Consider the following 13,357-nt stretch of genomic DNA (forward strand, 5'->3'; position numbering starts at 1 on the left):
TCTACTCTGCTATATATCGTGAACCACAGATTAAATCACGCTGCTGTGACATTTAACATACCTTTCACATTACAACCCAGAAAGCTTATGGCATAGCATTTTATTTTTGTCCTCCAATTCCAATGTAATACCAGTCTGAAGAATTACTGACAGCACTGCCTTGGACTGCTCTTATGTATCTCCTTCAAACCAAGGAAAAGGGGCTTCCCTGGTGGCGCAGTGGTTGAGAGTCCGCCTGCCGATGCAGGGGACGCGGGTTCGTGCCCCGGTCCGGGAAGATCCTACATGCCGCGGAGCGGCTGGGCCCGTGAGCCATGGCCGCTGAGCCTGCGTGTCCGGAGCCTGTGCTCCGCGACGGGAGAGGCCACAACAGTGAGAGGCTCGCGTACCGCAGAAAAAAACAAAAAAACAAAAAACAACCCAAGGAAAAGAAACTATGGATTATACTTCAACTTTCTAGTGGTGCTGCTTTTCTACTTCAAGATGGGTACGTGACTCCCAGTGTGACCAATTACCAGGCAATATACTACTACCTACAAAGCTACGATCACTGCCAACATCAGTAAGTCAGCAGTCTTGGCGACAGGAAATCTAAACTGGCTGGTGATTTGGAACATACATACCAAATGCTTTCTCTGGAAATAACTGAGGCTGGAGGGATTCAAAATAGGTGTGGAATGGGCATAAAGAGAGGAAGGTAATGTACTGAGCTGTCGGTGTTGAAGCTGTGACAAACTGGCAGCATTTCTTCGTAAGTTGCTCAGTGTGGAAGCTAGGTTACCTCTCGATGAGGCTGGTAGGGCCGGCCACTGGAGTTTGCTGTGGTTGCAAGAGTCTCCCCCGGTGCCGAGTTTTTCTTGTTAGCACTTGTATGGCTGGGAGCAGAGGCACAGGTGGAAGAGGAAGCAGCAGAGGCATCACACGGGCTACTCAAAGACACGGATGTCACCGAGCTACATCGAGATCTGGTTGAATAGCTGTTCTTTGGATGGGACACTGAGACAGAAATGTGAGTGATATGTGGTCAGACGATAGAAGAGCATGGTGGGTAACGTATTCCCTATTTCTCCATCTCACAATGAGCAATTTAGGATAAAGGACTGTCTATCTGAGTATTTGTAAAGATAAGCTTAGAAACAGGTAACGGGAAGGAAAATCTCCCTTCTGCCCTCTTCCTCCACTCCTGCCAAATCCCCACTGCTTTGTAAGTGGCCCATCCCCCCACCAACTAATGACTTCTTGGCGTTTCCTACCACCTAAACTCCTGGCTTTGGCTCCAGCGGCTGACTAAGCCTAGGAACAATAGTACGGGCCATATGTTCGCTTTCCTATGCAAGGAACATTCTAAAGTACAGACTTCAAAAAGAAAGAAAAAGTTAAATAAAAAGCCAAATTCTTTTTTAAAAATTTGAATGAGGCAAGATGAGTTACATATGAACAGAACTAGTCTTTACAACAAATATCTATCTTCCCAAGGCTCTTTCTGCAAAAATAACTCCAAATTCAAAATATCAATCTAGCTGAAAAATACTAATATTTTCAATTCAAGTTTTGTCAGAATTCAACGGTCTAAAAGTACCCCATAGATGTTTTTCCTTGGCTTTAAGCCTGGGCTAATGTTGAACTCACAATCACTGCCCTAGGTCCAACATTTATTTCACTTTCACACCGAGACAGAAAGAACGTAGGAGCCAAGCTCGGGGTCTGGGTTTGACTGATGTGTCGCTACAGGCTCTCACCACAGAGGCACCACCGTGCCCCGCCTCCACACACACCTATTATGCGCTAGGCAAAGCAGGTATTGCTATCTCCACCGAGGAGTAAAATGAGCGGCCCAGTGTAGAGAGCAGAGGCAAGGATTCAAACTTGGTCTGACTCCAGGGCCACGTGCTCTTTATACTATATACCAAACACCTCTCAGCTCAGCAGGAAATGATGAAAAAATATGACCGCAAATCTAGGGAGCTGGAAAATGCCTATCCTCAGAGCTCAAAGCATCTGTGTCCACTGACTTATTAAGTATCTCAGAGTTCCTCTTCATAAAAACAAGCAAACAAACCAAAACCCAAGAGGGACTGAGGAAGAATCAGGGGAGAAGCCAATCGGCACTTCAGTTTCTAGTTAGTAGAGGGTGGTCTTCTCATCACCATCTCCGGCGCCCTGAATCTCTCAGCACCTCACCTTGTCCAAATGAATCTATGTTCTTCTTTAGGGTCTCTACATCACAGGTGAATCGGGCCACTCGTCCCAGATCCTCGTCATATTTACGTTCACTAACAAAGTGCTGGAGAAAAGACAAAGAAGAGCCTCCAGTGAGACAAACAATATATGTGGGATTTATAGCTTGCTGTAAACAGACGAAACAATTACTTTCAATTGTTTTCTTTTTGTGCTTCAAAGTTCATTACCTACATGGCCATCATATTACCAATGCTGGGTGATGGACAAAATTCAGTCATTTTCCTTAAGGGCCCGAAGATAAGTCCATTTGGGAGCTTTATGAAATGCTAATGGTCATTAGGTGAAAATCAAGAGAAACTCTGGAGAAAGAAGGAACTCATGATGGAGGACCACCTTTCTCTCCACTGTTAGCTACTCTCCCCATTGTTCCATTTTATACACAGGCAGAGGCAGCGGAAATGCTCATAAGTTACAACAATGATTCCTTAATTTAAATAGATGATTTGGTGTTCTCTAATATAAACTTCCTTAGTAAACCCACTTCAACCGCTTTATACAGTAGGATTTTTTAGTCCTTGTAATAGGAACAATTTCTTGAGATGGAAAATCATTCATGTGAAAAGTCAGCTTTGCAAATGAGAAGAGTTTGTGCTGCAAGTAATTTAATCCTTTTAAGCAGACTGAGCTGAGAAGTAACCATCCCCTTGGGTCAAAAACGAACTATGCTATAGAAATAGCGGGGCTAGAAACATGTCAGGAATAAAGTGCTTCTGGGGGTCTATTTCAATAAACCATTTCTAAGGTAGTCTGGAATCATTTTTTCAGATGTACAAGAGAGTGAGAAAGAAAAGTTAAAGGCCTAGATATAATTTAGAAGAACTGAACTCAGAGCAGTCCTCTAACTGGGGGTGGCCTAATTCCACTTTGGATTTTCAAGGGGTGGAATCAAGTGCATCAGAATCCTCGGGCTGCACCGAGAAGCAATAAACGGGAGAGGAGAAATGAAAATTACCTCTGGGACTTGAAGTCCTAAAGCTGCAGAGTATACTGTGACTTAGGAAAGCACAAGAATCTCTATAACAAAGCCTTCAGACATGTAATATCAGTCTGAGATTAATTCTGAAACACATTCTAGGGTTTCCTGAGCCAAAGACATAACAGGAATGACGGAAATAAAATGATCTGGAAATAAGACATTTAAATTGCACAGCACCCACTTCAGTACACTGAAAACGTGGAGAGAAACAGATCCTTAGTCAGCCTGCAGAAATATTTCTAGCAGCTCTTCAACCACGTGGGAAGGGGAACAGATGAAGCCTGTGAGAGCCAGAATTCTTATCTAATTCCAAAGGGGTTTCTGGCTTCTCCCAGATAGTTGAATGAGACTGACTGGCATCAGTGCGAGGAAGACTTTCTATAAAATTTAGCAATATAGTCTTAGTTAATCAGAAAATGGTAATTTAAAACTTGCATTGTTGGTTTCACTATTTCTCCCCAATATAGACTAAGGGGAAGGAGTGAGAGAATAATAACGCGACATAGGTTTGTGTGAAAGACTGGGTCAGGATGGTAACAGGGATGCCTGTAAGGTCTCAGATGATCTTCCATCTATGCTTTTATTTTACAAAGGCTGTTTATATAGCCTCCCCAGCATGTATTCCTCTTAAATATGGCAATAAATCTCACACGTTCAGAAAGAGCAGAGTTAGGGCACAGGAGCAGAGAAGGCCGTACAGTTCACGGTTTAGCAACAATTAATTAGAATGTCAGTGTCCACAACTACCCATGAATAACCCAACCTCTCTCACGTTCCCATCTTAGTCTCAGAAACACTGTTCTTTATATAAGAATTTAAGACATCTGAGTGTGGAATCCAAGTAATCTTTATAAACAGTTTACAATATAATCAACACCTCAAATTGCTCATTTTTCTCTTATAAAATCAGAATTGACCAACCAACTATTTAACTATCTACTAAACACCTACTGTGTGCCAAGGCATTGTGCCAGGGCACTGGAGACACAGCAGTTCCTGTCACTGTAAAGTTCACTATCGAGTGGGAAAGGCAGATTAATCAAATGCACATACAATTATAAGTGTGCTAGGAAGGCACAAACAGGGGGGACACGTCAGGAAGGATGAGGTCAGGAGTGAGATGTGTGCTGGGAGTAGCAGGGGGAGGGAAAAGAATGTTCTGGACAGATGGAAAAGCATGTGCAGCAGCCCTCACAGGAGGGAACAGCGTATGCCTGTGGAAAGGAGAGCGAGTATGGCTGGAGCAGAGGGGACAAGGGGGATGCTGTGCAAAGCACGGCAGAAGGGCCAGACCATACAGAGCCCTACAGGCCGTTAAGGATTATAGCCTATCCTGAAAGCAATGGGAAGTTTGAAGTAGGTTCTGTAATGCGAGGGACAGATATGAAGGGGTGGGGAGGCCAGGGCAGTGGCAAAGAGGAGGAGTGGAATCAGTTAGGAGGCTACCACAAAGTGCAAGCAAGAGATCACTGTAGCTTGATCATGATGGTGCTGGTGGAGACAAAGGGAAAAGGTCAGATCCGAGATTGCGCTGAAGGTCAAAGGGACAGGGTCTGCTGACAGACTGAACTGTGGGAAAAGGAGAGATTCCCTAAGGTTTCCAGCTTGGACACTGGATAGATGACAGTACCATTTACAGAGAAAGGGAAAGGGCCAGGTTTGGGAAGAGGAGATCATGAGTTAAATATATTAGATACAGCCATGAATTATGGAGATTTGCTACTTTAGTCCCTGAGGGTAAGAAGAAAGGCAGAAAGGAGAAGGAGGTTCTACCTTGATATCAGCTCTGAGCTCAACCAGCTGCTCCTCTGACATCCGAACAGCCACATCAGTCATCTTCTTTAGAAGTTCGGCTTTCTTCTGACGGCTGAGCAAAATTTCCACTGTAGAGGAAAGGGAGCATGACTCTTACGGTCTGCTAAATAGGACAAAGAAGAACTAGAAGTATAGGCCTTGCAGTATGTACTTGGACAGCCAAAGGCTTAGCTGCCCACCCATCCAGAAAGTGAAAATACCAAAGGTCCAGTTTCCACCTTCTTGAGGGACTCTGAAGGCAGTTTACATGGTAAATGCTTTTTATGAATCATAAAGACTCATACATCACTTGTCATTTCTCTTTCTCCTCTTCCCACTTAAAAAAATTTTATCAAGACGCATATAAACTAAAACAAAAATATGCACAAGGTAAAGAATACATCTAGAATAAATGGGTATAAAATGAAAAATAAAACCGTCCCTCCTACTTCTGACTTCCAGAGGAAACCACTGGTAACAATTTCTTATGTATACTTTCCATTATACTCTCTGCATATACAATCTCTCTCTCTCTTTTTTCCCCTCACAATGGTCCCTCCTTTACCTTCGCTAGTTTTACTTACTATGTCTTGAAGTTCGTTCCTTAGTAATACACTGGATTCCCCTCACTCTGTTTAATAGCCACCTAGTATTCTACTATGTGGATATACAACAATTATTTACCAAGTTCCCTAATGATGGACATTAGATTATTTACAGCCTTTCAAGAAGCATCTTCTCTGGCTTGCTCCCAGATGTGTAACTCAGGTATGGCCATGAAGAATGACAGACAATAAACATTCTCTCAGAGGAGGAAGCCAGGGGTTACAGAGGACAAAGGGCAAAAGAAATCCTCTCAGGAAGCAGATCTAGGGGCTGCCAAATGAACCAAGGAACTTTCTCTACCACTGGGGCAGGGACTCTACTATTCCTGTCCAGTAAGCTTTGATCATTGCATGTCCAAGTGGGAATTTTTACTATAATTATCCTCTTCTCTCCCTATTTATGTAATAACGTTTCTTTCAGTTTATGGGATGCCAGACCACAATATACCATAACCAGAGCTGTTGGAAGATCTGAAACTACCCAGAAGTCCTGGACTTTCAGCTGAATACGTGAACTAGAGGAGACTGTGGAGGTGTTGCCATCAAGAAGGAGGTGAGTGTGTTCTCATTTTGGAAAAAAGAGGACTGCAGGGTAGCTGAGGGGTAGACGGTAGCAAAGACTGTTAGTGACTGAATATCCATTCTCCTCTATCAGAAGTCTAATGTTGTTGGGTACCAATGTGCTTAGGTAAAAAAAAGCTACATTTCCTGGCTTTGCTACACGTAACTGTATCATGTGGTATAGTTTGGCCGTTGAGATCTAAGCAGAATTCAGAGGCGAGGCTTACTAGAAAGCTCTCTAAAAGAGTCTTAGCCTGCATGTAACATTTTGCCCTTCCCTGACTAGAGCCGTAGGATGTATATTTTGACCATAAACACAATGTAAGGATGGCTGGGGAGAAGGATAGAGAAGCCTGGGTCCCTCATATCATTTTTTTTTTTTTTTTTTTTGCAGTACGCGGGCCTCTCACTGTTGCGGCCTCTCCCGTTGCGGAGCACAGGCTCCGGACACGCAGGCTCAGCGGCCATGGCTCACGGGCCCAGGTGCTCCGCGGCATGTGGGATCTTCCCGGACTGGGGCACGAACCCGTGTCCCCTGCATCGGCAGGCGGACTCTCAACCACTGAGCCACCAGGGAAACCCAGGACTTGGTTTTTATTCTGATTTAACTTTAGTAGCTGTAATTGCACGAAACCTAGTTCTTATTTATTTAAATAGTAGTATCAAGGATATCAAGATACCACTGTGCGTTTAAATGCCATTTTTCGTTTTGTAGACTTAACTGATAATTGGCCTTATTTGTGTGTTTCATCTGAAAACTCAGAGTTTTCCCTGAGTTCTTATATTTTGAAAGCATTAAAAGGTTTACACTAACAGAGATGGATAAATGCTAATATTTAATCTAAGGAAGGTTAAAATTTGCTTTGTTACCCAGAGCATTTGTTTTTTTTGAAGAAGGAATTTTCATTTGTTTATTTATTTTATTTTTTTGGCTGCGTTGGGTCTTTGTTGCTGTGTGCGGGCTTTCTCTAGTTGCGGTGAGTGGGAGCTACTCTTCGTTGCAGTGCGTGGGCTTCTCATTGTGGTAGCTTCTCTTGTTGCAGAGCACGGGCTCTAGGTGCTCGGGCTTCAGGAGTTGTGGCTCGCGGGCTCTGGACCACAGCCTCAGTAGTTGTGGCACGTGGGCTTAGCTGCTCCGCGGCATGTGGGATCTTCCCAGACCAGGGCTCGAACCCGTGTCCCCTGCATCGGCAGGTGGACTCTCAACCACTGTGCCACCAGGGAAGTCCCCTCATATCATTTTGGAGATGCCCTACAGCCCTGGACTGCTTACCTCTGGACCTTTCATTTCATGAGAGAAAAAGAAGCTCACATTTCTTTAGGCCATTCCGTGGCATGCAGTCAAACTCAATTCCTAACTTATACACAGAATCCTGTAACCTACTGAGAAACTAGCCAAATTTACGTGAGAAAAAAATAGAATTTTTAAAGAGCTACATCAGGTGTAGAGCTGAATGTGTTTAGCAAGTTTACTTAGTCCAATTTGCCACATATATGCCACCCATGGGCTGCTCATGCCCATGTCTGGTTAACCGATAAGGGCACACTTTCCCAATAAGTTAGGAACATGCATACAAAAGTTTCTCAATACAAAGGCCCAACAAATACAAATGATCTGTTGGTCTGGCTCCCAAGATAAAACCTATTTGCCATTTGTATCAAATTCACTTTCTCTCAGCTCCAGCATTCTAGGATTCTAAGATAAAATTACAGATCTCAAGATGTGTCAAGTAAAGATTTCTACACATATCATATAACTCAGAGGGCCTAATTATATGACCTTGGACAACTCACATTTTTCCAAGGAACTTGTTTCTTCGTTTATGAAATGAAAAAAATAAAACAAAATAAAATCCAAAAACCTAACTCTCCCATAAGGTTGATATTAACATAACATATGAATGAGTGTGAAAAAACTCTCAACTGTGAAGTACTATGAACATATAATAAACTATAATGTGTAAAGAAAAGAAACACCTTTTTGATATTATTGGTAAATGAGTAATTACATTAGTGTCATTGAGAACTAGGATTTTTAGCATGAGAGGGGTGGACTGTATTTGATAATTGATTGACCACGAATTGATAACTGGTTGAGGCTGGGTGCTGGGGGTTAATTATATTAGCCTCTCTATTTGAAATATGTTCAAAATTTTCTATAAAAGATGTATTTTAAAAAGCACCTTCGGACTTCCCTGATGGTGCAGTGGTTAAGAATCCGCCTGCCAGTGCAGGGGACACGGGTTCAAGCCCTGGTCCGGGAAGATCTCACATGCTGCAGAGCAACTAAGCCCGTGCGCCACAACTACTGAGCCTGTCCTCTAGAGCCTGCGAGCCACAACAACTGAGCCCACGCGCCCTGGAGCCCACGCACCGCAACTAATGAGCCCACGCACTCTAGAGTCCACCTGCTGCAACTACTGAAGCCCGCGCGCCTAGAGCCCGTGCTCCGCAACAAGAGAAGCCACCACAATGAGAAGCCCGCACACTGCAATGAAAAGTAGCCCCTGCTCACCACAACTAGAGAAAGCCCGCGCTCAGCAACAAAGACCCAATGTAGCAAAAAAAAAAAAAAAAAAAAAAAGCACCTTCTTCTCAACAGTAAGGACTATGTCTTTTTTTGGGGGGGGGGGGCTATGTCTTCTTACTAATTTTATTTTCTCTGAAACTTCAATTTCAAAAAGAGAACACATAGGTACAAGAATGGACTGAAACTGTCACCGGAAATTTCAGGATATACCACTCAATTTAAATGAAATCTCACCTCTGAAAAACAATGGATAGCACCTCTGTTATATACTTAAAATTTCATTAAAATGGATCAAAACTGAACTCAGCTCAGTGCTTCAAAGCTGCCTCCTCTGGCCCATGACCACAGACACAAATGATTTAATTGTGAGTCATCATCTCAACCTATTTCTATTCTCACCAGTTTGAGAGTCGGTTAAAAGAAACAACCTTCCTAATTACAAATCTGGCATTCAATGCACGAAGGAAAAACTGTTGAAAAGTCCCAAATCAATGCCCTTGTACAAGGTGCAGTTGGCATTCCTTTCTTTTCATATAGCTGTGTATCTTTAACCTAACCCTTAATAGAAATGACAGAAAACAGATACCTCGTTCTTCTGTATAAAACCCCACAAATTATCCAAGTTAGACTATTCCTCCAGACTCCATTTTAGTAAGCTTTCAAAGAACCCTCATCATGGGTATCCTGAACCTTCAATTAATTGACTTTTTCCCTACCCAATGATAACAGACACTGAGTGAGGTTTCTACAACCTGAGAAAACAAAGGAAGTTCTGAGAGAGGTAATGACAGGAATGTATACACTAATTGTAGGCAACCTGGTGATGTCTCCTCTGATTATGCCAAAGGTTTTTTTCCAAGTAGAAAAAAATCCAATGGAATTGTTCAATCACTGGAGGAAAAAACAAAGTAAAACCCAGGCACCTGCAAGATACTTTATTTTCCTTAATTCCCTTAATTGGTGCTGTGGTGGCAGACACCATGAAGTAGTCTCTGAACTCTATATTCAAAATATTAAAATTTGGCACTATTGAAAAACAGGCTCTTGTAAAGTTGTTTCACCTGAAAGGATTCCTATGCCAGCATGGTACAACTGCTCAAGACTGTTTAACCAAATATATAAACTCTTATTGTGGCATCTTATTGAGCTTTCGTTATGGGGGTTGAGAGGCAGGTAATAGCTTTAATAAGGATCAGTCTTACTTGCTTCAGCTTTCACTTTGTCCATTTCAGCAAGCAATGCCACTTCTCGATCCATTAAACTAGGAAGGGATGACAAAGGGAAAAAAGGTTTGATCAGAAACTCAAACAGGAACACAGCACATTGTTAATAGTGGAGAAAGACTTATGAGTTTGTTCCCTAAAAGTATACTACAAAATAAACACTGTATATACCACATGAAAATCCTATCTCACCCTCAGCAAAGACTGTTTGAAAGTTTCCACTAAAGAAACCTAATTCCCTTTTATTTCTCTATATTACAGTAAACCAGTAGCTACTCATCTAAGAGTTGAGAACCAGTAGATGGCAGTAGCAAGCTACAAAACATTTCTTGGTAAGTTGTGCTAAAGCGGAAGTCCTCATGGAAATTACATATTTCTACATGTGTGCATACTTTTTATTTTATATTTTGGTCTATAAAATTGGACAGCTTTGCTTCTAATGAATTTTTACCAGGCAACACTCCTGCTAGGGCAGGATAAATTTACCCACGATTAGGATTTATAGCTCTTCAACATTTTAGCACAGTTGCACCAAGTCCACTGGTGCTTTAGTCATAAGAATGCAGAGTAGTTAAAAGACATACATATACTGTGCTGGTTTCAGGTAAACGTTTAATAGTAATCCAGAAAAGATGGAATCAAAGGTTTCTGGAAGGCTTTTTACAGAAAAAGAACATTAAATGGTCAATTAGAATTTTCTCCACTGCAAATGTAAATGGTTTGTATGGGAAAGCTTTTCTATGTTCTTAGATAAGAGCCCACCACCTTCAGCGAACATATAAAGAAATAACAGGCTGCCCTAGGATTAAACCTCTGGATGAAAATAATTTTCCTTACCATATCAGTTTTGCTTAGCGGTGGCAAACAAACAAAACCCCAAAAACAGAAACACAAAACTAAAACTTTAATACCTGCACACACAGGAAATGTTCCAAATCTCTTCATATTTGAAATTCATTCTAATTTCTCCTTTTGAGTGGGAATATAACTACAGCGTTAATAAAAGTTCTCCTCTTGTTTCTGGTTGTAAAACTAATCACACACATATGCATATATATATATATATATATATACACACACACACACACACACACACACACATAGACACACACACACAGTCTAATTCAATTTAGCTCAATATGTTGTTATGCTGGCACAAAGTAGTTAATATGGAGACTATAGTGAGATATACAAAAAAGTATAAGGCAGGGACATTTCCTCAAGGAGCAAAATCTGTTACAGTAAAGTGCTGGAGAACACAGGTTTGATAATCATTATGCATGATGTTAATACACAGACTTGTAAAGAAACAAATTTGGCTGGCATTATTAATCCCAAAGCACCAGACTAGAGAGAAGATACAACTATTGTGATAGGGTAGCAATACTTTTGCTAAGAAAGCATTCCCCAAACCTTGGCAAATATTTTGCTCCAAGAACTCTAGCAGCATTTGGAATACCTAAAAGGCAAAACAGAAGCACATCTGAGACAGGAGCTACCAGGCTTCGAGTTTATCATTACCTCTTCTGCCGTTGAATCACCTTAAGATGCAGACACTGTGTCCATCAGATGACAAATTTGTCTCTGACAAAGCTTGTGAAATGTTTATTAAAAGAGCTCAGCAAACAAGTAAGACTTTTGCAGCTTAACAACCTTTATTATGAAAAAGTAGAATGTCACATGATACTTTTTCAGCAAGGAAAAAAGTTCTGCACTGTCACAATAAGACTTTTTTGTGTCAGTATGAGCTACTACATCGCGATGGTACTTTTTTTTCCCTGCAAGAATGATTAGCATCCATTTACATAACCTTTGTCTCTTGAATAACTCATTTCTTAAGAAATTCACAGGGCAGTGTGTGAGCAACTGTATGACCACATCAATTAAAAACAAAACAAAAGCTTACCCTCTCATGCCAAAAAAACACTGAAAAGCAGTAAGCACTTCTATTTCTTTTTGTTTGTCATGTTACCATCTATTGATAACACCTACTGAAAGGTCCTGTGATGTCAGCCAAGCGTTAAACAGAGGAATCTATTGGCTAACTGTTGGGATATTTTCTCAGAGAAAAGCCTGATGAATCTTGGCAATTTTTCATTAAATTTTTTACAAGTCTTTAAAATGGAAAAATGAATAAATGTTAAATCATATGTAGTGTAAGTGCCCGACGATTAGCTTTTTTGGTTATAATGTAAGTGCCCAACATTAAGCTTTCGGTTGCCGACATTCATAAAGAGCCAGGCCACCCCACCTATGAGGCTCCCCTTTTAGAAGGCCCTGGGAGACCCAGATAACTGACCCACTGGAGTGATCCTACTTTTCCTTCCCATGCTTTCTTGCTCTTATGTTTTAAATTTACTAATAAAGAACCCGCAAAACCCTAGGCACCCCACCCTCAACCCCAATAAAGGCATGACCCCAGGTCTGTACTCTCCTTAGGCACACTTTGCTGTGTGGTTCCAGGCATGCCATGTAGCCTCCACGACTTGTGAGTAATAAACCTTGTTTTTTTCTTCAAAATGCCCTGAGAGTTGTTGCTGAGGTGCATGTGGCAATCGTAAGAACCACAAGGGTCAGTCCACCACAACACTGGCTCATAGGGGCCCAGGTGAGTGCCCCCAGGCATTCCTAGCTGAGAGCGTCACTAAAGATAGGCTGACACCAACACAAAACACTATTAAGAACTTTCTTAAAAGTACATCACATAATGTATTACAGTTTTGTAGAAGAATAACTGTATTTTAGGTAATTAATACTAAAGCATTTAGGGATGGCCATGTTATGTCTGCAACTTCCAAATGGTTCCACCAAAACACACACACACACACACACACACACACACACACACACACACACAGCAAATACACCGATCACTGTACTATCCCTTCAACTTTTCTGTATATTGAAAGTTTAAGTGCGGAAACATGCGCATCACAAAATAAACAGAGAAGGTGAGAGGAGTGCAAAGGCGGGAAGTAGGCTAAGCATAAGATAAATAGCAGAGGCATTTTTCACAATTAAAAATAGTAATTTACTGTAATACAACTTTCTGACAATGAGGAAACTTAAGCTAAAGTTTCCACCTGTTCTAAGCTGTATGGCGGTCCCAGTATGGATCTGTGGCCAAGAGATTCAAAAGTACCTGTGGTTTGAGGTAATAGTTTTCAGATGCCATAGCTACAAGCAATGAGTCCTCTCAGAGAGTGATGAAAGGCTCATTCAGACTGCCAGACTTTCTGTTACCTTTCTTACTCAGTACTTGAGGGTACTAAGCTTGCAACTGTTCTGTCAAGGCTTTCCTGAATGGAAATACATGATGATGAGCATCTGAGAACACTGGACTCAGAAACTGATAATGAAAATCCACTAAATATTGCTGGGACTCTGTTTAGAAAGACACTAGGTCTTATTAAGCCTGGGCCTCATA

At 41.6% G+C, this 13,357-nt stretch overlaps 1 protein-coding gene across 2 annotated transcripts in view; it reads right to left on the bottom strand.

The window, feature by feature from the left end:
- The window catches only part of SPATS2 (spermatogenesis associated serine rich 2), a 138,935-nt gene that overhangs the window by 5,289 nt on the left and 120,289 nt on the right, over nt 1-13,357 (bottom strand). For both annotated transcript variants that reach the window (XR_009565512.2, XM_030835165.2), the window contains exons 9-12: nt 9,910-9,968; nt 4,991-5,100; nt 2,182-2,284; nt 782-996 (exon numbers count right to left, since the gene is read on the bottom strand). Coding sequence is in view for 1 of the 2 variants with exons in the window: in XM_030835165.2 (XP_030691025.1) it covers nt 782-996; nt 2,182-2,284; nt 4,991-5,100; nt 9,910-9,968 (487 nt within the window). In the remaining variant the exon portion in view is untranslated. The remainder of the gene's footprint in view (nt 1-781; nt 997-2,181; nt 2,285-4,990; nt 5,101-9,909; nt 9,969-13,357) is intronic.

This window comes from Globicephala melas, chromosome 10 (genome assembly GCF_963455315.2).
Source record: "Globicephala melas chromosome 10, mGloMel1.2, whole genome shotgun sequence".
NCBI classification, from domain to species: domain Eukaryota; kingdom Metazoa; phylum Chordata; class Mammalia; order Artiodactyla; family Delphinidae; genus Globicephala; species Globicephala melas.